Raw genomic sequence first — 25,004 nt, 5'->3', positions numbered from 1 at the left:
AGCCATGGCTCTACTCAGCACTCCTCTCCTCGCCGTCTTGGCCACCATCGCCCTTTTCGCCGTCCAATTCGCAACCCTGCGCCTCCTCTCCCTCGCTCCCCACCGCCGACCCCCATCAACCTCTCGCAAGCCCGGCACGCGCGCCCACCTCCTTATCGTCCTCGGCAGCGGCGGCCACACTGCAGAAATCCTGTCTATGCTTCGTCGCAGCGGCACATGCCAAAAGTTCACCCACCGCACCTGGCTAGTCTCTTCCGGCGACAATTTCTCCGCTGCCTTTGCCAAAGAACTCGAGCAAGAGTTGGGAGAAAAGGAAGGCACTTATAGGATCCAAGAGGTCAGGAGAGCGAGGAAGATACATCAGAGTTTGATCTCTACGCCTTGGAGCTGTCTGTTGTGTTTGTGGGATTGTTTGAGGGTTCTGGTGCCGTCTTCTGCTGGATCAGAGTATGGCTATCCGGACTTGATACTCACCAATGGTCCCGCCACTGCCACAATTCTGGTCTTTGCATCTGTCTTGCTTCGATTCTTTGGCTTGCAAGGGAAAGATGGCAAAGGAGAAATGCGCACGATATACGTTGAGAGCTGGGCGAGGGTCAAGAAGCTCAGCTTGAGTGGACGATTGCTGTGCTGGGTCGTGGACCGCGTGCTTGTGCAATGGGAGCAGCTGCAAGGCACTGCTGGGCGAGCCGAGTTCCATGGTGTCCTGGTCTGAGAGGACTCTTGAGAAGTGAACACGAAACACAGCATACCACGCGATCAGGTCCTGGTCGGAGCTCTGGATACCGCAGGCCAGAAAGATGCCAAACTCGTGTGCTGATTCCGGTCATGGCAAGAGCGTCCTCCAGCATAAATGCGCATCAGGGTTCAAAAAGGCTTGGTCACACGCTGGATGATCTCGCATCCAGCCCCTTCGAACTCACAGCCAACATGCGGGCGCAACAGTGAAATGTTAGAGAACATGCCATTCACATATACTGCTTGCTATCTCTGAAAGAACAAAATAGAACCAGCACGCGCAAGAAACAAACCAACATCAGCGGCAAGTTCTTTCTTCTCTCACTGAGAACATTTTCGATTGCACACCTCTCTCGCTACCATCGACAACAGAAAATCTTCCAAGATTAGGGACAAAGGCCACACTGGCAACCACAAAGTCGAAGCTTAATTAGAAAATCTGCAAAGGCGCGCACCACAGAGGGAGAGAAAGAAGAACAGATTAATCTCGAAAACAGGTGAATATGTTGCTGGGACGAGTCAATCTCAAAGCACTTGGAAGTAGGCTCCCAAGAACGGCACTGCAACACTGGAATAGAGTTAGTCAAAGATACATGATCACGAGTAGACATAAACATACCCCATAGCCATAGTGGTCAATATTCCCAACGTTGCTCTCTTCTTGATCTTCTCCTTACGAAGCTCAATCTCGGTGTAACGTTGTCTCTTTGCTGGGCGCTCATCAATCTCTACAGGTGCAACCGCTGCTGATGACCCGACTGTGTCGAACTCGGGGAACACGGATACCGATTCGTCGTCGTCCTCGAATGCCTCGAGAGCCTTGCGCTTCTTGCCAGGGGTGCGACTGGCAGTCAACTTGTGTGCTGCAACAATCGATTCCTTGGCCATATCGAGGTAGGCCTGGGGATCGCTGGGTTGTGTAAGATCCGGGTGGCTGGCTGGTACACTGACGACGGCGCGCACGTTCTCGGCGGGGCTGCTTCCATGAACACCAGGCACGATGGTTGTCTCAATCTCAACGTTGACTGTATCGTTAGAGCGGATACTGGTAGTTACGGCAAGTTCTTCGTCAAGCAGGGCTTCGGCCTCTGCCTTGGCTGTCGCCTCGCTGGCAGCGATTATTGAGTCGAACTTGACGGACTCTGGCTCGAGCGAGGTTTCGGGTGCGGTGAATTCCTCGGCGCTTTCAGCGGTAGGGGCGAGTGCACTCGATGCTGGAGCCTTTGCGCGCCTAGTCCTTCTAGGAGTAGCGATCTTGCGGCTGGGAGTGGGAGGAGCCTTTGCAGGAGAAGAGGATCGGAGAGTGCGGCGGCGAGTGGTAGTCTCTGTTGGAGGGAGGAGGGTGGTAGCTTCCGAGGTAGGCATGAGGAAACGGGGAGGTGTAGCGATGTTCTTGTTGGGGTCGTGGGTTCCCTTTGCGATAGGCTCAGGGTCGAGCAGGGCCTCGATCCAGGAACGCATACCGTATGCTTCGGCGAGAGTCAAGGCAGCCTCTGCGGGAATCCAGACGTTGCCAGCAATCTCCTCGCTGTCGGTCTCGGGGAGTGACTTGATGTACTTTTTCTCAATTTCCTCCTCCTCGAGTGATGACCAAGGGAAAGCGGCCTTGTACATGCCAGTCGCGCTGATGTAACCATCGCTGGAGCGTCTCTGTAAATGCTGCGTCAGCGAGTGTTGGACGCATTTACGCTTAATCTCCATTTCCCCTCACCATCAAAAAGTAAGCTTCCGGGTAAGACTGGTTGCGACGCGACGGGGCGAAGATTCCGCTTCCTTGCAGATCCTTGGGAAGAGGTACGCGCAAGTGAGCATAGTCAAACATGCCCAGGTTGGAGGGCTTTGTCGCATTCGAAGTGCCAATCTGACCAGCCTTCACTGTGAGCTCGGTCTGTCCCAATCGGCGTCTTTCAACAAGAATCTCAACTTGATCCGCGTCAGCCATGCGACAATCACGTCATGTATGGGTTCCAACATACTCTGGGGAGTGTGTTTCTCCTCGACAAGAGGATTCCTCTTCTCGGGCAGAGCGCGTTCCGTGTCCATGGTATAGTTTGAGCGCGTCGGCTAGCTGGTTTTCGCAGTCGCGCGCAGGTGATTGATATACGTGGGTGTCTATGCGACAAGAGCGACAGAGCGAATCGATCGTTGGGGTGAGCGAGATGGGTGGAGTGGTCAAGCAATAAAGTGGATGAAGGTGGTGAGGTCAAAAATGGTCAGAGACGCGCAGCGCGCAGTTAGCGGGAATGAATGCACCAACTACGCAATACGAACGAATTGCCAACAAACCCTCCGTTGCCAACAGTACCTCGACTCACTCACTCTTGATACGCATTGTTAAGACAGGTCAAGCTGTGTGTCTCGAGGTTCCGCCTGCCGCGGGAAATTGCAACACAAACAAGCCCAGCTCGCGGCATGTAGAAACAATACTTTCTGCTCACCGACAAGATCGATCGAGCATCTGGCTATATCCTACTATAGGCACGGTCGTAGCTTCTGTACAAATCCTTTTTCCAAATATCGATCCTGCTACACCAGCGTGCACACATCATCAGCTTCTTATGCTAGTCATATCCTGCAATTCTCGTGCACAGCGAGACGAGACGAGACAAGACATGCACTGTTAAGACACATGAAACCACCCAACATCTTCGCCTTTGAGTGTCGTGACTGCTGTGTTGATGTAACATTCAGAATTGAGTTTCGGACCTAGATGTCGTCTCTGGCGAGTCAAGCAGCTTCGTCGACTGCAAAGCCATAACAAAACAAACACGCCCCTGCTAGATAGACACATAGCCACTGGATTTTTATCTTCAATGACTCTGTTCTCTTGCCTAGGGTAGATTCAGGACTAGGCCTAATCTATTTCTCAAACCGCATTGACCTTTGCTGCGGTTCCACGTGATCTTGGGTGTTTTGACCCTGAGGCGGTGAAGTCGGGTGGGTCTGACGTGTACTTCGAGGCCAGTCTTTTGGGGGCTCCACATACGATACCTTAAGCTTCCTCCTGACCATCTTACCTTGCACTTTCACTCACTCGTCTGCCTATCCTACCTCGACTACTTTCTGCCATTCAACTCTCTGCTATCAACACTTCACTCCTATCTCCACAGCAACAATGTCTGGTGCAACCGACTTCCACGAGGACGAGCTCCGCCCTGAGACCACTGCTGGTTTCAAGGTTGGCGAGAAGAAAACTTTGGAGGAATACCAACAGCTTGGTGAGTACCTTTGAGTTCGTTTTCATGCTTGACTTTGTCTGCGCCTCTTGGGCCCGCGTTTGCTTTGCACTTGTGTCTCCACCTGCGGCCAAGGAAATTCATCATATGGCCCCCTGGCCCTGGATATTTGACGTCCTGTTTCCAAAATGTCCCACCAGGATTTGAATAAGCGTCAGCTCGAAGAAACCTGTGTAGCATGCGCATCCAATTCACCAACCCGGACATGTCTGATGGACCTCTCCTTCCACGAGAGACACACTCCGAACCTACCGAGGAGAATGGCCGGATTCACAGAGATTCCTTGGAGCCTCGTAAAGCATTGTCTATCGACCGGTCCAGCATGCGGAGGCAGCCTTGGATAGATGCGAGGAAGCTGTCAGACGAACAGAAGAAGCAACATATCGATGCCGAAGAACAGCGCAAGGTTCGGAGGTCGTCTGTCCGAGCTGCACTGGAGACCACCGTTGATCTCTTCTCTAAACCACCCTCCTCCAAAAACTCCTCTCGGGCTACATCACGAGATGACACTGAGCCTACTCCTGACTGGGTTCGAGCGATGCCAGGTGACGATGAGTTCAGACCATCAAGGCGCACTGTAATGAGTGATCGACGAAGATCGCTTGTTCATGGATTGCAAACCCTCCACAAACACGATAGTATCTTCGGATCCTACGACAAGGGTATCCTGAGCAGATATTCTGGTGGCCGCGATCGAGATTCAAAGATACCACGAAAACAGTCCTACGTGCGAAGTTCAACTCCGAACGCTTTGCTACCAGCCACCGACGACGAGCGAAAATGGGCCCGACAAGTTCTACGATACTACTCAACTACAATGGACGCTTCCCATTGCGACGTCTTCACCTGGCATGCACTCGAGCGAAAGGACGATCCTGTACATCTTGTCATATGTTACGGCGAGATGATTTTCATGGACCAATACGGTCAGGAACTTCCCGGGCAGCCTACCATCACGCATCAATTGGAAGCCATTCATAGCCGGGGTCTGCTTCAGCCAGATTACGAAGAGTATGAAGTCCCTCTCACGCGCATACCGACTCGACAAGTCGAAGAAGAAACTGCCAATCACTTCAAAGACTTACTCGAACGCTACGGCTCCGAAGTCTCCTCTCCTCCATCCACGGTACAAGTCGGTTGGTGGCTCGGTAACTCACCAGTATTTCGTGTCAAGTACCGCGAGGCCGAGCTCTGGATGACGGTTGACGGTCAAAATATGCCCAACCGCCCTGCAATTTCCGATCAGATCAAGCAGATAAGGGCAATGACAGAGGACGCCATACTGAGTGATCAATCTTCTGGAGACGTATCACCTGGCCACGGAAGACTGGATGACGGGAATGAGATGCTTTCTGGCAAACAGAGCACTGAGCAAGAAAACCAAGATCTTGGTGGACGGACCAAGGTCTCCAGAACATCTAAACTGCGACGCTTTCTTCGCCGGATGGGCGTCCGGTGAGCGGCCACGCTTCGATGCAGCTGTCACGATCTTTTTTGCTATGCGCTTTCAGAAAGCTCGGATTGCTGACTATATATGGAACAACAGATCAAAACGATGAGAGCTTGAGAAAGTGGAAGGAGAGCTTGGGTATCGGTTCGGGAACCACCATCGGTGACGCCAGCGATCCTCGTAAGGTCATCATTGTGTCTCTTGGTCTCGAGGTAAGATTATCTCACACACTACGACGGATACGACGGTTGACTCTGGCTTGCTATCTAGGTTGAAGGCCGTCCCGACATCATCATCGACCTGTCCTCAAAGGGTGCTCTCGAGTCGCTCAAGTCCAAGCCCTTCACCATCAAGGAGGGTGCCACCTTCCGCATGAAGGCCCGCTTCAGAGTCCAACACCAGATCCTGTCAGGCATGAAGTATGTCCAGGTTGTCAAGCGCATGGGTATCTCGAACAAGATGCAAGAGATGATTGGTTCTTACTCTCCCAACACTACCGACAAGCCCGAGTATGAGAAGAAGTGTAAGTTCTGGCTTTCCCATACATGTTCGTTGAATCTCTAGTACTGACACAATCACACCAGTCGAGGCAGAGACCGCACCTTCGGGCATGATGGCTCGTGGCCACTACAACGCTGTGTCCAAGTTCATCGATGATGACGAGCAGACCCACTTGAAGTTCGAGTGGTCCTTTGACATCAAGAAGGACTGGTAAACGGGAGAATTCATTGGGATTCTCTGTTGGCCGTCTCTACTTTCATTACAGCAGCGTATGACAAAGCATCATAAGGGGGGTTCAGTATTTCTTCTTTCTTGCGCGCGTCTATCATCAAGGGGTCGATTTGTCTTTGTTTTTTCCTATTTTCTCATTGCCAGCATGTAAGGTCTTGAGTTTGATACTCGGACTTTTGGATAAAAAATGCATTCTGTTCTCTCCTCCAACTCCCTCCCTATGTGCCAAGATTTTTGACTCTTATATTCTTCCCGCGAAGGCATGGAGCGAATTTCTCACTATAGAAATGCACGATCGTTTTCACAGTAAACATGTGTCCAATGAGATCCGGCGTAAGAGGGCTCTTGGATGGAAACGATTGGTTTCTCGAGGTCACTGTGCATTCTTACAGCTACACGCGTTACAGACTTCGACATACGAGATGTGGGCAGTCATTTTCTTGATTGTAGCTTCATCATATTGACTATGATCCGTGTTGTGATGACCCTTGCTTCCTGTGCCGTTGACCCACGTCCTGTTGCCCAAGCGTGAGTCTGCTGGTGCTCGCAACCTCGGGGGTGAGGTTGACCGTGCCTTCCACAACGCCCCCAACACGGATATTGACGGCACCGTCGGCGCTCAGCATTCTGAGCATGCCCGAATATAAGTGTAAGAGCAATCCAGTATTCCAGGGTCGTGTTTGAATCAAGCATTGCGTCTAATGCTTGATTTCTTTGGCTATCATGTTTCGAGATGCTCTTCTGCCTTCATGATTCCATTGCCGCCCAACGGTCGCGAAAAGGAGGAACGAGGACATGGAAGGCTACCTTATACCCAGCCATCCAGCAACATAGCAAGGAGATGAACAATCATGACGGGCGCATATGTGATACGTGTGGTCATCTCACACCGATTGCAACGCTTTAGCATCCGTGACCATCTTTCAGATATACAATCTTCTAGACGTGTTGTATACCATACCAAAGCGAGCAACAATGTAGTGCCGTGCGTCTCTCTGGATTGCTGCGAGATCTCGGTTCCGTTCTTGCTGTTTATCAGGACTTGAATCAGCGAGAAGCAATGGCAGGAGCCCAGACTTGTCCTATGCGGTTGACCTCATTGATGAAGTTGCGGCTGGTGATTTGAGTCGATGCAGCCGATTGATGAGCATTGGCATTAGGAGAGTGGTCTTCAGGCGAATAGAAAGGGTTTCTCAGCAGATTGATATATGCCCTTTGCAATGCTTGGAAAGCCTAGATCAGAGCCAAGCGATCAGCATACACAATCCACGTCACGGATAGCAAAACTTACAGGTGTGAGATCGGAGTTCTTGAGGCCCAGAACGGGAGGAGTTCTGGTATCATTGGCCGGAGACTGACGAGCTTCCATGTCAACGATAATGACCAGTTTCACACCAGTGTTGGTGAGCCAGCCATACATGGCCAGTCGTTCATCAATTGCTTGGAGGAGGCCAAAGTCTTGGCCGACGTTTTTCTCAGGTAGACGAGCTTCGAAGATGTCGAGGCAGGTTGAGAGCATGAAGGAAAAATCGAGTCTGCTGCGCTCTTCTTTCTCGCCTTCTGCGGGGAATATGGAAATGTGGAGAGGGTTGTTCTTTGGACGATGTTAGATAAAAGGAGGGATAAGGGGAAAAGCTGTGGATGATGAAGTGAGATAAACGTCGACGTACTTGTCTGCCAATGACACCTATGCAGGCAATGGCTGGAGTCTTGATGGTAGCCATTATTTTTGATAATATTTTTTGGGTTCGGCAGAATAAACAAAAAGGACGATGATGATGATCAAATGGAGGTGAGGTCGTCGGGCGGGTAAGCGCGATGCAGGTCAGCCAATCAGACGACGAGAAACGTTGATTAGAGGGCGACTTCTGTACTTGGGGACATGAGCATCATTGAACTGCAGCGTCTCGTCCCTTCCTTCTCGCCGCCACTGCCCCTTGCAACGACAGCGACCAGCCATAATCTCCACTCCGTCTCGCTGCTTTTCCTCGACATCTCCAATACACACACCCGACGCGAGTCACCATGTTCGCCGCCACCCGCTCGACAATGGCCCTGGGCCTGCGCGGTACGTGAATTTCAATGCCCGCGACAGAGACACGCAGCGACTAAGACGATTTTCTATAGCCAAGCCTACCGCCGCCCTCATTCCCTTCGCTCGCGCCGCACCCGTCGCCCTCATCCACAACTCGTCAACAAAGTCGGCAACCATGGAGAGACCCGGCCTCGTCAAGGGCAACCCAGGCACCCCGCCACCCATGAAGAAGGGCATGCCCACAAACGTCCCTCTTCCCAGCCAGGAGGGCAAGCAGGGTGTCATGCAATACGCCTTGTACGTAGAGTCATATTCAGACACAGTCCGAGTCAATTGCTGACAGTACACCTACAGGACCACCCTTGATCAAATCGCCAACTGGGCCCGCCAGGGTTCGCTGTGGCCCATGACCTTCGGTCTCGCCTGCTGCGCCGTCGAGATGATGCACCTGTCAACTCCCCGTTACGACCAAGATCGCATGGGTATCATTTTCCGTGCCTCGCCCCGTCAATCCGATGTCATGATTGTCGCCGGTACCCTGACCAACAAGATGGCTCCCGCCCTTCGCCAGGTCTACGATCAGATGCCCGACCCCCGCTGGGTCATCTCCATGGGCTCATGCGCCAACGGTGGCGGTTACTACCACTACTCTTACTCCGTCACCCGCGGCTGTGACCGTATCGTCCCCGTTGACATCTACGTCCCCGGTTGCCCGCCCACTGCCGAAGCCCTCATGTTCGGTATCTTCCAGCTGCAGAAGAAGATGAGACACACTAAGATCACCAGAATGTGGTACCGCAAGTAAACGCTTCGCCACGCTTGTAAAAATTTACTGCTTTGGTTTTTCTTCCTTTTCTCTATCACATTCATGGGGCGTTTTATACTTGCGAGAGGCTGGGCATAAATGCTATAGCGCTTTACATGGGAGTTGTGTGTAAATATTCGACCTTTTTCTTCTTCAATTGACAGTCAACGAATGCTTCCTTTGTTACTGAAACCATGTTCTCTAATATTGTAGACCACTACTGCCAGATGTGTACATGCTATACCACAGCTATGAATGAAAAATAACATTCACACAATTGACCTTATCGACGACTCGGTGACGATTGTCTTAAGTCGACACGATGGCAGCTGTGCACTGCCAGTCGCATGCCACCAGAAAACATCGTTGAGTCGAGATCGGAATGTCAGAGACCATCTTCATGCTCCAAGCAGAAGCCCAACATGTATACGATGCAATAGGACAGACATCGATTAAAGCAGTGCAAAGTTTGCAATCGAACAAGAAACATTGCTCGGGACCAGAAACATTACAGCAAGAAACGGATGTGAGACCCTTAGGCATGAAGAGGCAGGCCAACGATACAAAGCTGTGGATCACACGCCATCCATCTAGACCCTGGAAGGAGGAGGTGGAAGGTAGAAACTTCAACAGCATAGCCGACGTTCATTGAGAGTCCGCTATACAAACATCTCAGGTCGAGACCAACATGTTTGATCGTATGACAGCGGACATGGCAGATGACATCTTTGACAAGATGAATGATATGTAGAAGGGATTCCCTCACTGATTTGACAGTATCTTTCATCCATACTATTCTACTACGTATCTACCACTAAACATGGCCTAGCTATACGTGTATGACATCCATCGACCAGAGCATATGAATCACCTCTGTCCCCTCACACAATCCCGTCAGTCTGATAGAAAGGATTATTAGGATCAAACGGAAACTTCCTGACAACCACATCACCCTTGTAGCCCCAAAGATCCACTTCCGCAGGAGTGTACTCCACGGCACAAGATCCCTGTTGCTGTCCGAATGTCTCCACTTGGCTTGTATTGCCACCTCCGTAGTTGATCCTCACTTGATTGACAGTCTGACGGCTGGGATCGCCATTGAGGTAGTTTAGTGGCGAGAAAGACAATCCAGCATGAGCAGTGGAGAACACAGTATTAGCCAAATCGCCGGTATGGGGAATATGGTGCATGCCCAAGTTTAGCCACAGCACAAGATCAGTCTGAGTGAGGTTCTCAGAGTTGAAAAAGGCGTCGAAGTTGATGGGTGGATTATGAACATCCTGGTTGTTGTAGGCGTGTGCGGCGCGAGGTTCTGTGTCGTGCTGTTTGGTGATTTGGAGGTCGTGGTTGGCCCAGCGCGCTGAGCTGACTAGGTTGCTCGAATCTTCGACTGTGAGGTGGATGGCGCCGAGGGAGGGAGCGATGCGGTAGCCTCTGTATTCTCCGTATGCGTTTACTGCATCCTTGTTGATGACACTGTATTGGGTCGCGGAGTTGGCGCCCCAGAAGAGACGGCTCCGGTCTTCTGAGTCGATGTAAGACTTTTCGAGTTTCATCGTGTTGCGTGCTTTGCCGTTCGACCATGGGTAAGTCTGTGAGACAGGAACTTGATTCACGACGGCGACCGTGTTGTTTGTACCCAGGATATCGAAGTCTGCTTTGAAGTTCAAGATATGGTCGTGCATACTGCCCGAGAGATTGTCGTGAATCTTGTAGCCATATTCTTCGTTATTGGCATAGTATGCGCTCTGGATGTACCCTGAAGCACGAACCTCGACATTGATGCTACCATCTGCTCAAGGTCAGCCTCACAATTTCCGTCCAATTTACGCCATAAGAAGCCTACCCATATAGAAGGAGTATGAGAACATGTAGTCGTAGTTTCCAACAGTGCTGACGGACCGAATGGTGAAATAGGTATTCTTTGTCGCACTGACATAGTCCGAGGTGCTGTGTCGTTGGAGAGGATAGTCGGCAGTGTATTCGAACAGACAAAGACTATTCAAGTGCGTGTGGGTTGTCTCTGACACGTAGAAAGAGGTGTTAAGATAAGTAGCGTATGCCGGGCAATCATATCCTTTCACGAGCTCAAAGGCGTAAGGACCGAAGCCGTAATAGCTGTCCAGGTAAGCAGTACCACTTTGCAGGGGGTCTTGCCCGGCGTAGTGAGCCAGTGCTTCTTGTAGGCCCAACTCGTATAAGACTCGTTCGCCTTTGTAGCGTATGTCCCATAGACTGAGACCCGTATCACGCTGGTAACCGACGAAGAAGGAGAAATCCATCCATTGGATCCACTTGCTCTCAGCGTCAACTGCGTATCTAGCACCGCTAGGAGCTACGGAGACCGGAGGATGAGCGGTATCAAGCGGTAGCACAGGCCCATTCTGGTCGCTCCGTGCCCAGTCGCCTTCAACGTTGACTCCTAGTTTCTCGAATCCTGCCGTATAGTACGCATTTCGGAACGCGTCGGTGGTTTCATAGAAGATGCCGTTGTAGTACCAACCTTCGAATTTCCATTGACTGGGATCGCGTCCGGTCACATCACTTCTGAAGTAAAGACCGAGTGGCAAGAGCGTCTGTTAAGGCAAGCACGATGTTAGCATGTTCTAGTGCATAGTGAATAACAAGCTAACCATTCCCACATGTGCGAGTATATAGCAGCATCCTCACTATAACAATGCACAATAGTCTCGAGCGATAGAATAGTATCCAACGAGAAGCGATAGACTCTACACTCTCTCTGGATGAATCTCGAATCTGGAGACCATTGTGCCTTTTTATGGTGGAAACGCCGCTCTATGCTCTTGTAGAGAGAGCGCGGGAGCACAAGTGAGATTGGGGCAGCTTTTGTCCTCGTCACCTACCTGGGTGTCGAATTGATCGACAGGATTAGACCAGAAAGCATCCCATCGAACGATGCGTCCATCGTCCTGCCAAAGTGGGTCGATTCCCCAGATAGAGAGAGTATCGTTGTCGTGACCAAGAGCGGTTCCCTGCCATAAATCAAGTGTAATGTCCGAAATGGTAGCACTGATCTTGTATATCCATTGAGAATAGAGAGTATCCTCAGAGTCGGCATCGAGATTGCGTACACGACCAGCGGTCTTGCGAGTGTAAGGATAGTCAAGAGGTTGCCATGTGGTTGTGCCATTTCTGACGCCAGATGCATTGATCGGACCGACCAGTATATCCTCGTAGGTAGGCTCCTCAGAGGCTCGATGGCTCAGTACCACATGAGCGAAACGGGTAGGAGCCGGACCTGCGTTATCGAGATAGTTCAAGACGTCCGTCTTGTTTGGATGCATAAGCTCGACCAAGAGACTTGAAATACGGTCAGTGAGGTAGCCAGATCTAGCATGAATTGGCTTACATGGAGTTGTCCCACTCACCAGCATCATCGCTGACAGTGAGATTGAGCTCCGGTTGAGCGAATAACCACTGGGTGACAGAAGCGGCCTCAACATCAGTCAAGCCTCCCCAAACATTGACTTTGGGAGCCAATGTTTTGGTATAGTCGCTGTCCGAACACGAGTTGAGGATCGGCGGCACTGACGTCTCGTTTGACCAACGTCTTCCAATCTTTGACGCAGCCTTTCTCGCCCTGCCCTGACGGACCCACGCGGCCTTGGGATCAGGACTAGGAGCGGACAAGGCGCTATGGACATAGAAAATGGAAGCGGCTAGCAACAGCCTTGAGGAGAACTTCATGTCGTACGCAGAAGTTTGATCTTGCAGATACCCGAATTCGAGCGACCTACCTCTCAGCTTTTATACTTGTCGTTACCTTGCTATCCTTATCTTCTACCCAGTCTCAATGGTTGATGCCGAGAGCGGTGTACATCAATTCACACCACGAGTCATATAGGGATGCATGTCGTCCGCATGGAGATGCCGCATTGAGGACTTTATCAGCATGCCGAACAAAATGCATCGCCTATCCATGGCCTATCTCACGAAACCCTGTACGGTAAGAGAGCATAGATAGGCCTGGGGTCAGAAGGTGTTCTTGGCTGGCGGGCAGTGGCACAAATGTCTTGGTCGAAAGCCTTAGCCTCATAAGCACCGACGGAAGCTGTGTTTGGAAGATGAAGACATGTCAAGAGATTTGCGGATCGGGGAAGCAGTCGAGCATGCTGTTGAGATGCGCTGCAACCAGGATTGTGTCCGGAGGTCGGAGAATCGATAGCCGAAAGCTGAGGCTGCAGACAGCTGAAGGTCGAGGGCGCCGATGCAAAGAAGGGTGGATGGCGCTGCAGCAGAAGCCAGGCCTCGCAGCAATACGAGAAGTCGGAAAAAGACAGCAGCGAGGTGACGGGCTGACAAGCATTGATTAGAGTCAGATTGCAGATGACAGTAGCGCTGAGAGATTGAGGTTAGATAGGGCGTGTTGGGATTGTGATGAGAGCACAATAATAAGCGTAGCACAATCAGGGTAGAGTAGCACAAGAGGTCGGCTGCAGATGCACAAGTGGTCGGGGATATTGTTGTGCTCTTGAGTGGTGATTCGTGAATTGGTAAGTGGCGCACGCTTTGTGGATTGGTGGCTTTCTTTGGCGTGGTTCGAAAGGGAGCTCTGTTGACTCGATTCGCTGCAAAACAGGGTCTAGAAGGGGTCGAAGTCCGGGGAGGACCGATGGAGCGAACGTCAGCTCTCAGCAGCTGCCGTCTTCTCCGAGGCCTGCGGTTGACGTGACAGATGTCATATGGCGCATGTCGCATGTTGCATGTTACAGCAAGGGAAGGAGCGAAGAAAATAGCAACGGAATAATGGTCGCTTCCAGATCAATATAGATTGCAGAAGATGGCGGCAAGGATTGGCAGGAGGATTGACAGGGCAGCGTGGTTGGTACGAGATGATAGTGGGTTCTGATGCCAAATAAAGTGGGCGGAAACGAGGAGCTGGCTTGCAGCAGGGCGGCGATGTCGTCGGTCGCTGCAGCTCGTTGCAAATCGGCCTTGGAGGTGCGCAACTGCGTTGGTTTGTTCTGGCTGAGGCGCGCGCAGTCGCCAGTCGCCACGGAATTTTGCTTGTGCTTCCTGCTCTTGTGCTCCCATCTTCTTCTTCCGCTGGTCCTACACGTCGTCGAGTGTCGCATATGCAGCTGTCCCCTCGACCCAGCCCCGTCTAGTCATCGCCATGCCACTATGGCCCTTTGGCAGGAAGAAGCGACGTCTGAGCGCATCGACGGCCGCAACGACAACGACAACGTCGACTGTGACAACTGCTGTCCCAACCGGCCCGGCTGCAACAGCGCCAGCTCGCCAACAAGCACTGCACCAACAACTGCAGAACCACGCCCGCCCTGCACATGTTTCAGATGCCCCGGCACAGGCCCTGCTCCGTCCGCCCAATGACAGCTCCACCCACATAATTACCCCAACCCTCCTCGAGCGTCAGGGAAGTGTCCAGCACGACCTAACCGCTCTTCCTGAACTCTCCGAACTCGAGCAGAGCCCCCACCTCAGGCCTGTCAATGCCATCAAGCCTGTCCACCCCTACAACCTCGACCGTCCCTCGTCCAATCGCCCGCGCACCCCGACCGTTGCCCAGTCTCCGTCGCATGACAAAGCCCCCGCTCGCCGTCACTCCAACAAGAGGAAAAAGGACCAGGTCTTGCGCGAAGAGGAGATTCGTCAGATGAGCGCTCCCATGCAGATTCCAAAGAGACCCGCCGCCTCGTCCGGCAATGACCTCCTCCGTCGCGACAGCAAGAAGGCTCGCAGGACCCTGATCAAACGCCCCGACGACTCCCGCTCCTCCAACGTTTCTTTACCCCTGCCCGAATCAATCCACTCCAACAGATCACACATGTCTGAGCAGCGCGCCTGGGAGATCGGTGGCATGTCCATCCTCAGCCCGCGCCCTACCGTCCGTGTCTCGGGTACCTTCACCAATCCTCCTTCGCCCTTCGGAAAGCGTTCAGAGAAGCTGGGCAAGCTACCCGAACTTGCTCGCGCCTCGAGTGGAAGAAAGGACCGAAGAAAGGTCGCTGACCTTGCCGATGACCTCAATTCTGCCGAGCTGCGTGTTCTCATGGAGCGTGACCAACGACGCAAAGAACAAAAGGCCTTGGAACAGCATGAGCGTCTCGATCGCAAGTTGCGCAGGAGGGCAGAGAAACAGCGTGAGGAAGATGAACGAAGAGCCCGTGATGCCCGCCAGAATGCGACTCCTCCTACCGCCATCCATCCTGCCTTCCGCGAATCCCAGCCTGAAGCTGAGTTCATATCGCCCATCTCGCTCAGAAAACAGGGCAAGCAGCCAATACCCGAGATGCAGGAGACCCCTACCAAGGGCGGTACCTATCTCCGCTATCCTCCACGCGAAGACATACCCCAGAACCCATTCGCAGATCCCGAGTCTGAGAATCCATTCACTGCTCCCGGTACCGAATATTCTCCTGTCCAAACTCCGCTCGACGAGCCGGTTTTGCAGACCGCTAGGGCCGTCAGATTGTCTGCCGGTCACATGTCTCCGCCTGCTTCTCCCATACCAGTTCTCCAGCGCGAAGTCCAACCGTCCCCCAGCTTGCCTGAAGTCTCTTACCCACCGTCGGTGAGAACTTCTAGCCATCCCGCGAGTTCTTTCGAATCAAGTCGACGCAGACCTTCTGAGAGCGGCAGTCGTCGTGTCGGACCTAGTGCCTGGTCAAACATCTTCCGTCGGGGTCTTGGTTCAAGTCGCACATCAGAGGACAAGCCCCCATCCGAATTCTCCTTTGTTAACACTTCGAGGGAGTCTATGTCTAAGCAGCCCATACCGGCTCACCTCGTAGGACCGCCCACATCGCGTCAATCTGGCGCCCCAACACGCACTCAGAGCAAGTTCCGCGAGGATCTTCCCGAACTTCCCATCTCTCCACCATCGTCTCGCGTCCAGTCGCCTGAACTCAGCATCATCACAGCCGGAGTTGCCGCTGCAAAGCGTGCCAAACGCGGCCCCGATACGCAGGCAAAGATGATAGACCAGTCTGGCCCCATCAGGAACGACTCGCCCGCGATACTCGAAGACGAGGAGTCGGCAGTACTGTCTCAATCTTATGGATCCGTCGATTCCGAAGGCAGCTGGATTAGCGGACGCCTGGGTAAAAACACGTCTCACACCTCGCATCCTCACAGTAGCTTGAGCTCCCTTAAGAAGGCGAAGCCCGAGTTCACCGGAAGCTTCGACAAACTACCCGTCCCAGAGCATGAATACTTTGCTGCCTTGACACCAGACAATGGCAGTCGTCGTGTATCAGCAGAATATGCTATTGAGACAACACCGACAGCAGATCTTAGCCCCGGAGAGGCCGCACCACTTAGAAAAGCTACAGCACGTCGTAGACCAACAGTCGTCCACAACGACCCCCGCTTCAAATCCCGCGAAGGACTTCTCACCGAGTACCAAGCAGCAGAGCCCGTAACGCCATCCCGCGAGGGCAGTCTGAGCAGCGACTCAGCCGAACACTCTCCAGTGGAGTTGCACAAGGCGCAGAGTGTCAACTACGGTCGCATGTTGGGCCATGGTAAGACCCTCAGCGCAGGCAGTGCTAAGATGTTGGATATTGCACCGAAACGAAGCAAGAGTGTTACAACGCTTCTCTCAGAAGCGAGCCCTCGAGGATCGCCTCAAATTCGTCAAGAATAAGTGGCATTCCTCAACCACCGTCCCTTAGACCATCTCGTTTGTTTATTGAGCGCCGAACCATCTCGGATGGCATGAAGTTGTGTTCTTTTGTTGCAATTTCGTTTTATGACTCCAATTCGTGGATGGAGATGTTTTTTGATACCCTGTTTGATTTGCGGGCATGCATTGGAGAGCAATGTATTGGCTCTTTTCATTGAGCTTAGAGTGTTGAGGGCTATGGTGGGATGCCTAGCAGCGGAGGTTTCAAGATGAATCACTTGTACAGTACAGCAGATGTCACTGCAGAGATACAGTATCAGGACAGCTATAGGAAGCGTTACATCAGCTCGAACCAAAGACTGGCTTCGAAGATTGATTCAGATGTTCTATCTGTGCGTGGTTGGTTGCTTTCAGCTTTCTTTGTCATAGCGCCTCTACCATGTCATGGATTGCAAGAGCAGAGATGATAAAGCAAGCTCGGTGAAGAGTGTGTATGTAAGAAAGACAAGGTGCTAGAAACGTCACGTATTATATAATCAGAAGGGCTTGGCGGCGTGGCTGAGAGGGAGGGGATTGCTTAGCTGAGCATTGAGGCGCTCCGTCATTGCATTGTTCAGCAGTCGTCAAGTACCTACATTCAAACACCATAACACACTACATGTCCCTTGCCTCCAGCGCCCGCCGTAGCCTTCTTCGCACCACACGCAACACCTCGACCTTTTCCGTCGCCAGAACAATCGCCAGACCCGCCGCCCTTTCGCAGCATCTCCTCAAGCCCGCTTCCTTCAAGCCCGCCGCAACCAGATCCTTCACCGCTTCAATGGCTTCCTCCGGTGTCCACAACCTCCAGGCGTGAGTAGCGACCCTTTCCTGTTCAATGTTCAGCTGCCGTCTTGTCGCGGGTTGCGTGTGTCGCATATTGCAGCTGTATGCGCCCATGCGCCCATGCGCCCGATGACTCGATCAAGAGCTTGGGAGAATACTAGTGAAGCGCGTACAATGCAAGGGCCACAACTGACAGATTCCACAGCAAGGCCGACTTCGACTCTGCTCGTGCTGAGACCGGCACCCTCATGGTCGTCGACTTCTTTGCCACCTGGTGCGGTCCCTGCAAGGCCATCGCCCCTCAGGTCGTCAAGTGAGTTTCCTGCCTGCTACTGTCCTTGCGAACAATCGACTGACTGTGACCAACAGGATGTCCTCCACATACCCCAGCGCCCGCTTCTACAAGGTCGACGTTGACGAGCTCCCCGAGGTCGCCCAGGAGCTGAGCATCCGTGCCATGCCCACCTTCATGCTCTTCAAGGACGGCCAGGAGGTTGCTACCGTTGTTGGTGCCAACCCCTCTGCCCTCGAGGCCGCCATCAAGCAGCACGTGTAAACATCTTCTTTTCATTACGAGACTGCAATCTATAGCCTAATGAGAAACAAAATACACGCATGATTTTTTTTATCTTTTTTTTTTCTCTGATCACCCTCAAAGTACTCTCTCAACCTTGGTGGTCAAATCTGGTCTGCAAACCAGGGTCCGCAGTGATGGTTGGAGCCTTCGAAGTACTATTCGCTTTCTGCGCTCCGGCGACAGCTATGGTTCTCCTCATCCTCGAAAAACGTTCATCCCAGCAGCGATTCTGCGCATGCTCTATATCATCAGTAGGTAGATCACGTAGCACGAGTAGCCTATGTCGCATCCTCTTTTCGTATCCTCTTCATCTTCTACATATCAAAGTTCAGATTCGTAAATGTTCATCAGAAGCACAACAAATGCTAGCGAGTAAGGGTCTATGATGTATCCATGGTCCTTGAATTGATTTTTACGTATTAGTCTCACCATAGGTCAACAGAGCGAAGATGTCCAGAGCAGAAATGACAACAATGGTGGAAGTGATCTAAGCAGCCTGGTTGATGATATCGTTCTAATGTTTGATTTAACAAACCCAGCGGCAAAATTCAGCATACTATGTTATCGCCGAGTTGTACCAACTATTCTAGCTGCCAGCGAGACTCATGACAAAATCGCAGCAATGTGCACAGCTTTGTAGGATGTTTGACTATATCCTAACTGCGAGCTCATTGCCTTCTAGCTATAATTGTCAAGAAGACAGTATTTGCTCTAGTCACGAAGAAGCTGTTTATGACATTGATATGACCTTTTGAGGGTGCTTGTGAGACCAATTTCTAGTTGACTGGGTTGCTGCTTTTTTTTTAAAAAAAAAAATACTATATACATTCCAACTCAAACATCTGCCCCAGTCCGCTCACTTGTAAGCAAAAGGATCCCACTCTCCAATGTTGCCCTTCTGGCCCTCGTCCAACTTTTCAGTCTCCACCATGTCCTCTCCATCGAGCTCCCAGCCAAAGATATTCGCATTCTCCGCGATGCGTTCATCACGATCGCTCTTTGGAATGATGGAAATGCCCATTTGCAAGCACCATCTCAAAACAATCTGAGCAGCAGTTTTGCCATGCTTTTCGGCAATCTTTTTGATGACGGGGTCATTGAGACGTTTTCCTTGGGTCAAGGGTGAGTAGGCTGTCACCACAATGCCCTTTGAGCGGCAGTAGTCGAGGATAACGCCTTGTTGGTTCCAAGGGTGAAATTCGATTTGGTTCACAGCTGGCAAGATATCGACGTCCGAGTGAGCCATCAGAGCATCAATGTGTGCGGGAGACCAATTGCTGACACCGATGGCCTTGGCCTTGCCGGATTTGAGCGCTTCTTGGAGTCCCAGCCAGGCTTGATGGCGTGCTTCAGCGCCAGGACGAGGGTTGTGAAGGAGATACAAGTCAAAGTAACCGAGACCTGAAGTCTTGAGACTCTTGTTGATTCCCTCCAACGCAGCTTCCTTGGAATACGTGGTGTGGCCAGCTTCAAGACTGTTCAAAGGCCAAGGTCCAGCATTGCACAATTCGTCAAAAGAAGCGGGCATGTCATCTCTGCTCAAATCTGTTTCCCACAACTTTGAGCAGACGAAAATGTCCTCGCGCTTGACTGATGGATTCTGAGACAGGAATTTGTTGACGGCAGTACCGGTTTCGCGCTCGTTGTAGTAGATTTGCGCAGTGTCGACGCTGCGGTATCCCTTATCGAGGGCGGACAAGACGGATTGTTCACATCTTGATGATACACAGACTCCGAGACCAAGGACGGGAATTTTGGCGGAACTTGATGGAAGAGGGAGTCTTGACTCCGGGGTGAGGTTGGCTGACATGGTTGATGGGTGATTTGGAGATATCAGTTGACGTGGCTGGCTTTCCTTCGGACTGTTGGAAGACGTGGAAAGTATGTGAGTCAGCCGCCTGAGGCAGAAAGGTGGGCAGGATCAATCTGCATGACGATGTCGGCTAGCTGTTTCCTATCATTTAACCGCTATGTTTGTTGAATGAAGCCCTCGGGATTGAGTGATGGCGTGCTTGTGCTGCGGATTGACGTTCGGCAGGCACAGTCCACCTCGTCGCGCTTGCCATTTCCTCGTTCGTCCATCAACACGATTCGTGTATATATCAATAACTTTCTGTACACGACCACAAAGTGGATCCATGTTGCATTTATAAAGCTATCTGGAAACGTGTCGAGGTTGATCGAGAACTATACTCTGTACGGTGGAATATGGAGCAGGCCAGTGCTGAAATCTATAACTCGCACTCTCCTCTACGAAGGTCTTGAGATGCGTCTCGCCGTAGAAATGCACAGTGTTTTGCAGACCTGAAGCGTGTTCAAAGAGAGCCCAAAACATGTCACTCTCAATGGACATTGTTGCGTTCCACAAGAGTCCTGTGCATTATCATGAGCTATACGTGTCACATCCTGTGCACACGAAAAGAGCAACAGATGAATATTCGATCATACGATTAGTCGATATGGCATGTGGACGTAGACCACCATTCTCTCAAATTCATCACTTCAGTCATTAGTACTGGAACCTAAAGTCCAGTCTCTTGTTACCATCCTTCTCTCTCTCCACCTGGTCGTACTGATAGGCCAACTGCTCCTCCTTACTCATTGCCGACCACAACTTCTCCTTGCGACGATTCAAGTAACGCAGATACTCACGCTGAGCAATGAAAGTGACCAGCGACAACGCGCAGATAGACACCAACACCTTATTGGCGCGGTAATAGTAGGGCGCATCATCCTTGCGGTAGATCTGCGAACTGATGACTGAGCCGACTTGAACGATAACGTTGTAAGTGGCAGCAGAGATAGCACGTTTCTTGACGTCAAAAGTGTTCTCACTGATCCATGCCACCACGATAGGGTGGAAGTAGGGGTATCCACTGATGAGTGTTGAGATGGAGAAGCGGCCCCAGTTGTAGCCTCCAGACGGTAACGCAATGAGAGCAATCAGCAATGGCATGATAAAGAATTCGCCAAAGATGCAATGCCATGTGCGCTCCAGGAAGTGGTTGCTGCTGTATGCCAATGCAAGCATCAGGATGATTTGCAAAACAGCAGAAGGGATAGTAAGCATGTTCGAGTCGAAGGTGGAGAATCCGAGGCGCTTGAGTGTCAAAGATAGATAGCCAGAGACTGGTGCTGCAGGAATGTATGCGATGAGACCGACCAGGTACAGTCCCCATGTTGAGCTGTCTCTCCAGGTGTTGATGATGTCGCGCATGGTAGCTGGCTCTTGGATTGCTGTCAATCCTTTGGCGGGATCGTCACGCAGGATGCGATTAACAAGAATGATCTCTTCACGCTCGTTGAACCATCCCTTGCGCCATAACGCGCCCTTGGTACGTGTGGGGGAGTGAGGCAGGTAGAAATAGCTGACGAGACCGATGACAAAGGTCAAGAGACCTTCGAGTAGGAACAGCCAGACTGAAAATCATTAGCTCGTCTCATACACGACCATAATCACACATCTGCAAAGATTTGTGACGCGCGTAGCTATAAAAATGCACAGTGGCCTCGAGAAGTGAATCGGATCCATCGAGACGCAGTGTTCGCTGATCTCTCTTGGGATAGACTTCTAACGACGAAAACACTGTGCCTTTTTATAGCGAGCTTTCCGCTCCATATCTCCGTGAAAGAGAAGATTGTGGGAGACTCAGAGTCACAAATCTTAGCACATGGGGAGGAAAACTTACACCATCCAGGGCGGCCGTGCACACCGCGCATCTCCAAGATTCCTGCAGCCAAAAGGGCGGAGATCACGCGAGCGACGTTGAGAGTCGACCAGAAAGCTGCCAAACGCACTGATAGCTCGGCTGATTTGTAGAAGTAAGATGCGAAGAGGATCGTTCCGGGGATGAAACCGCCCTCAAATGCACCTATAACATAGTCAGCACGGCGTTCTGCTTAGGCTCTGGTGTGATTCCCATACCAATCAATGCACGCGTGATATAGAAGCCAGTCTTGTTGGTCATGAATGCTTGACCCCATGAGACCGTACCCCAGCCCATCATCATCAATGGCAGGATCTGCTTGAAACCGTAGCGTTTAATCAGGAGTTGGACAGGGAACTCAGCCGCTAGAAAGCAAAGAAGTTGCACTGTGGTGCCCTAAGGGGTGTGAGTATACATGTCCCATACATTTGCGGTATGTCTTACATTGTTGTAGTCGTTCGTATCGAGACCCAGATCAGGAAGAAGGTTATCGGTAAGAGCATTACCTATAGCACAGAACAGTTAGCATGATTTTACCAGGTTGGGTGGCAATGACACCAAGTCCTGACTGAACATGATGTTTGTGCTTTCAGCCAACTTACCGATATTCCCTCGGTCGAGCTGCAGTCCAAAAAACATAAAACAGAGAAAAGAAAGCAGGTAAAGATCAGTCTTTCGCACAACTCGGGCCTCTTCCTCAGGAGTCCATTCCGCCGAGGGATCCCAGCGGGTTGCACCTTCGTAAGACTCATGAGGGCGGAGGTCAATGTGATCCCTGCCTACTTGAGCAGTAGGCTTGAGATCCTGTTCCACAGTGGAAGCAGGATAAAGAGCCGGCTTGATGGCAGAGTCGTCCATGGCAGAAGCGTGAAATCACAATCGGCGACTAGAATGGATCGCAACCTACCGATAGTCTTGAGTGGATGTACACTCTTTATATTATGAGGTTGCATCAGGAACAGACGGTCCCGGCCGGCCTTGTGAATTCTCGAATTGATTCAACCCTATAGACGAGATGACAGAGCGGATCCGACACGGAGAATGATACTCAACCACTCTAGAAAGGTGATTGATCTCGCTTCTTTGGACGTTTGCAGCTGTCCATTATTGGTTGTGAGTAGATCGTGGCGCGGTTGGTGGGGGTTTTGAGGGGAGATGGTATGGCTTGGCGTCTAGTCGTGCTTCAGCGTGCTGATGTCGCCATCGACTAACTGGGCAAGATCCTCACCGACATACATCTTCCTCCAATGAACAGAGTCGCATGTGTTTTAGGAAAGGAGCATCGTGGATTGTCGCTTGTATTGTTCGTTTCCGGCCTCGTACCAAGATAATCTGTGATCCCACGTTGCACTGCCGGCTATTCCATGAGTAGGGCAGCATTATCCGGAGTTCTTGTTGCCCTTCCAGGTGATGATTTCCGATCGAAGCATCCGAGGGATATACTTCTTGTAAATATAAAAGCTTCCCGGCTAATCTTCTTTGGCTTACATCCATCCGTCTTTTGCAGGGAACGCCTTTTGTGTAACCAATCAGACAGGCTATCAACGGACCACCACGCATAGAAGCATGCCTGGAAACATTATTCCAGAGGTGTTCGAAGTGCCGTCACCCAGTGAGGCTCGCTCGCGCCTTACTAAGCCTTTGGAATACAGCGGTCTGTTGGATTCGTACCAGAACTCAGACTTGACACCTGTTATTGGTCGTGAATACCATGGACTCCAAGTGGCGGATGTGCTAGCCGCAAAGAACGGTGATGCTTTGATTAGAGACATTGCTGTTACTGGTCAGTCTGAGTCTTACAAGTCCTGAACATACCAGATTCTGACAACTTCCGACAGTCTCGCAGCGTGGTGTAGTCTTCTTGCGCAACCAGGATGTGACACCGCAACAGATGCAAGCGTTTATGGAGCGCCTGACGACCCTCTCGGGTTGCGTAAGTATTGCTCCCAACTTCCAGAGTTGCCTTGGCTGACTGGTATGTTATCTCAGCCTGAATCATCCAGCCTTCACGTCCATCCCTTGACCGAGGAAGGCAGCGAGCTGGGCGACCAAATAAGTGTCATCAGCTCTGAGAAGCAGAAGAAGGGTGGCGGTTTGACCCACCAGCTCAGCGACACCACGCGCCTTGCTAGTGCTGGATGGCATTCAGACATTACCTTCGAGCCTGTGCCTTCGGATTATGCTATGCTGAAGATTCACACACTACCACAGACCGGCGGTGATACGCTTTGGGCTTCAGGTTACGAAGTTTATGACCGCCTCTCGCCTGCTTTGGCTCAATTCCTCGAGGGACTTACAGCGACTCATGAAGCAAAGTTCTTCCATGAGGAAGCTGCAAGGCTTGGCAATCCACTTCGCACAACCATTCGAGGCTCTCCTCTCAACCAAGGACCGGCACTGGAAGCTGTGCATCCCATCATTCGCACGAATCCGGTCACAGGATGGAAGAGCGTCTACGTGAACCGTGGCTTCACACGACGCATCAATGGCGTGACCAAAGACGAATCCGATGTACTGCTGCAATATCTTTTCAACGTAAGTCACGTATCCAAATCATCTGCTTGCCAATTAGCTTTACTAACAGAACCAGCTTGTTACACAAAACCATGATGCGCAGGTCCGGTTCAAGTGGAACAAGAATGATCTCGCAATCTGGGATAACAGATCCACGTGGCACACGGCGACATACGACTACGAGGCTGCAAGAGCAGGTGATCGTGTCTGTTCTCTGGGTGAGAAGCCTTTCCTCGACCCTGCCTCAAGTAGCAGAAGAGACGCGTTACGTTCTTCGTAGACACTGTCAGTACCGAATTAAAAGTTTTAGGCCTGTATGGCATTCTTGTATCCGCGTAGTCGTGTAGTTACTTGCCATCTCGACTTCTCGTGGATGTCCATTTTGCAGAATCATGTCTGGCCGTGTCGAGTTCGTGACCGTGGAACACAAGCACAGGATGAACGCTTGTCGCTCGGCGAAGCACTGGAGTCGCGTTTTCTCGGTAAAAGTTTGTCTCTCTCGGGAAACTGTCTCACGGGTTTCGGCGTAGTTTTCCGTGCTGCGCGGTCGTGTCGAGTTTACCGAAAAGTCCTCAATAAATTGTTTATGTGCGGAAAACTCTCAGCAGCGCCCTATGAGTGACAGATGAGTCAACTCTTCTTTCTTCACAATTTGACTGTAGTTGATCCATTGACATCAGCCTGAGGCCAAGTCGACACACACCAACATCTCTTCTCGGCCTTCTTAAGTAATATCTTGGGGTCACCAATTCACTACCTACCGACACGCGGCTGTG

At 51.5% G+C, this 25,004-nt stretch overlaps 11 protein-coding genes across 11 annotated transcripts; 6 read left to right on the top strand and 5 right to left on the bottom strand.

Annotated features, from left to right (window-relative positions):
* Window positions 1-4: 4 nt before the first annotated feature.
* M436DRAFT_63171 (Alg14-domain-containing protein) lies at window positions 5-715 on the top strand (the record flags this gene model as incomplete). The annotated part of the gene is made up of 1 exon (XM_013572659.1): window positions 5-715. The coding sequence occupies one exon, from the start codon at window positions 5-7 to the stop codon at window positions 713-715; it is 711 nt and encodes a 236-aa protein (XP_013428113.1).
* Window positions 716-1,911: 1,196 nt separating this feature from the next.
* On the bottom strand, window positions 1,912-2,781 carry M436DRAFT_44901 (DNA-binding domain of Mlu1-box binding protein MBP1; the record flags this gene model as incomplete). The annotated part of the gene is made up of 3 exons (XM_013572482.1): window positions 1,912-2,388; window positions 2,450-2,661; window positions 2,715-2,781. Coding segments are annotated over 3 exons (756 nt in total), but the record flags the coding sequence as incomplete, so codon positions are not given.
* A 1,072-nt stretch (window positions 2,782-3,853) lies between these two features.
* M436DRAFT_72216 (E set domain-containing protein) lies at window positions 3,854-6,139 on the top strand (the record flags this gene model as incomplete). Its single annotated transcript, XM_013572741.1, has 4 exons — window positions 3,854-3,956; window positions 5,521-5,636; window positions 5,695-5,947; window positions 6,009-6,139. 4 exons carry the CDS (start codon window positions 3,854-3,856, stop codon window positions 6,137-6,139), a joined length of 603 nt encoding a protein of 200 aa, XP_013428195.1.
* Window positions 6,140-7,203: 1,064 nt separating this feature from the next.
* On the bottom strand, window positions 7,204-7,880 carry M436DRAFT_45681 (Sedlin; the record flags this gene model as incomplete). Its single annotated transcript, XM_013572625.1, has 3 exons — window positions 7,204-7,389; window positions 7,448-7,750; window positions 7,827-7,880. The coding sequence occupies 3 exons, from the start codon at window positions 7,878-7,880 to the stop codon at window positions 7,204-7,206; spliced, it is 543 nt and encodes a 180-aa protein (XP_013428079.1).
* Window positions 7,881-8,181: 301 nt separating this feature from the next.
* M436DRAFT_63167 (NADH-quinone oxidoreductase) lies at window positions 8,182-8,996 on the top strand (the record flags this gene model as incomplete). The annotated part of the gene is made up of 3 exons (XM_013572658.1): window positions 8,182-8,224; window positions 8,284-8,488; window positions 8,546-8,996. 3 exons carry the CDS (start codon window positions 8,182-8,184, stop codon window positions 8,994-8,996), a joined length of 699 nt encoding a protein of 232 aa, XP_013428112.1.
* An 881-nt stretch (window positions 8,997-9,877) lies between these two features.
* M436DRAFT_45576 (putative membrane copper amine oxidase) lies at window positions 9,878-12,704 on the bottom strand (the record flags this gene model as incomplete). Its single annotated transcript, XM_013572605.1, has 4 exons — window positions 9,878-10,791; window positions 10,843-11,572; window positions 11,861-12,317; window positions 12,367-12,704. 4 exons carry the CDS (start codon window positions 12,702-12,704, stop codon window positions 9,878-9,880), a joined length of 2,439 nt encoding a protein of 812 aa, XP_013428059.1.
* Window positions 12,705-14,133: 1,429 nt separating this feature from the next.
* Window positions 14,134-16,626, top strand: M436DRAFT_81230 (uncharacterized protein; the record flags this gene model as incomplete). The annotated part of the gene is made up of 1 exon (XM_013572820.1): window positions 14,134-16,626. One exon carries the CDS (start codon window positions 14,134-14,136, stop codon window positions 16,624-16,626), a length of 2,493 nt encoding a protein of 830 aa, XP_013428274.1.
* A 799-nt stretch (window positions 16,627-17,425) lies between these two features.
* Window positions 17,426-17,986, top strand: M436DRAFT_44594 (thioredoxin; the record flags this gene model as incomplete). The annotated part of the gene is made up of 3 exons (XM_013572421.1): window positions 17,426-17,457; window positions 17,636-17,743; window positions 17,800-17,986. 3 exons carry the CDS (start codon window positions 17,426-17,428, stop codon window positions 17,984-17,986), a joined length of 327 nt encoding a protein of 108 aa, XP_013427875.1.
* Window positions 17,987-18,863: 877 nt separating this feature from the next.
* Window positions 18,864-19,817, bottom strand: M436DRAFT_45069 (Aldo/keto reductase; the record flags this gene model as incomplete). Its single annotated transcript, XM_013572510.1, has 1 exon — window positions 18,864-19,817. One exon carries the CDS (start codon window positions 19,815-19,817, stop codon window positions 18,864-18,866), a length of 954 nt encoding a protein of 317 aa, XP_013427964.1.
* Window positions 19,818-20,516: 699 nt separating this feature from the next.
* M436DRAFT_63162 (MFS general substrate transporter) lies at window positions 20,517-22,572 on the bottom strand (the record flags this gene model as incomplete). Its single annotated transcript, XM_013572657.1, has 5 exons — window positions 20,517-21,427; window positions 21,697-21,879; window positions 21,933-22,110; window positions 22,159-22,220; window positions 22,317-22,572. The coding sequence occupies 5 exons, from the start codon at window positions 22,570-22,572 to the stop codon at window positions 20,517-20,519; spliced, it is 1,590 nt and encodes a 529-aa protein (XP_013428111.1).
* A 708-nt stretch (window positions 22,573-23,280) lies between these two features.
* M436DRAFT_44545 (putative TfdA family taurine dioxygenase) lies at window positions 23,281-24,508 on the top strand (the record flags this gene model as incomplete). Its single annotated transcript, XM_013572415.1, has 4 exons — window positions 23,281-23,497; window positions 23,553-23,647; window positions 23,704-24,249; window positions 24,305-24,508. The coding sequence occupies 4 exons, from the start codon at window positions 23,281-23,283 to the stop codon at window positions 24,506-24,508; spliced, it is 1,062 nt and encodes a 353-aa protein (XP_013427869.1).
* Window positions 24,509-25,004: the final 496 nt, after the last annotated feature.

The sequence above is a fragment of the Aureobasidium namibiae genome, assembly GCF_000721765.1.
Source record: "Aureobasidium namibiae CBS 147.97 unplaced genomic scaffold scaffold_7, whole genome shotgun sequence".
NCBI classification, from domain to species: domain Eukaryota; kingdom Fungi; phylum Ascomycota; class Dothideomycetes; order Dothideales; family Saccotheciaceae; genus Aureobasidium; species Aureobasidium namibiae.
The sequence above is the reverse complement of the archived record's forward strand: the minus strand, read 5'-3'. Positions and strand labels throughout refer to the sequence as shown.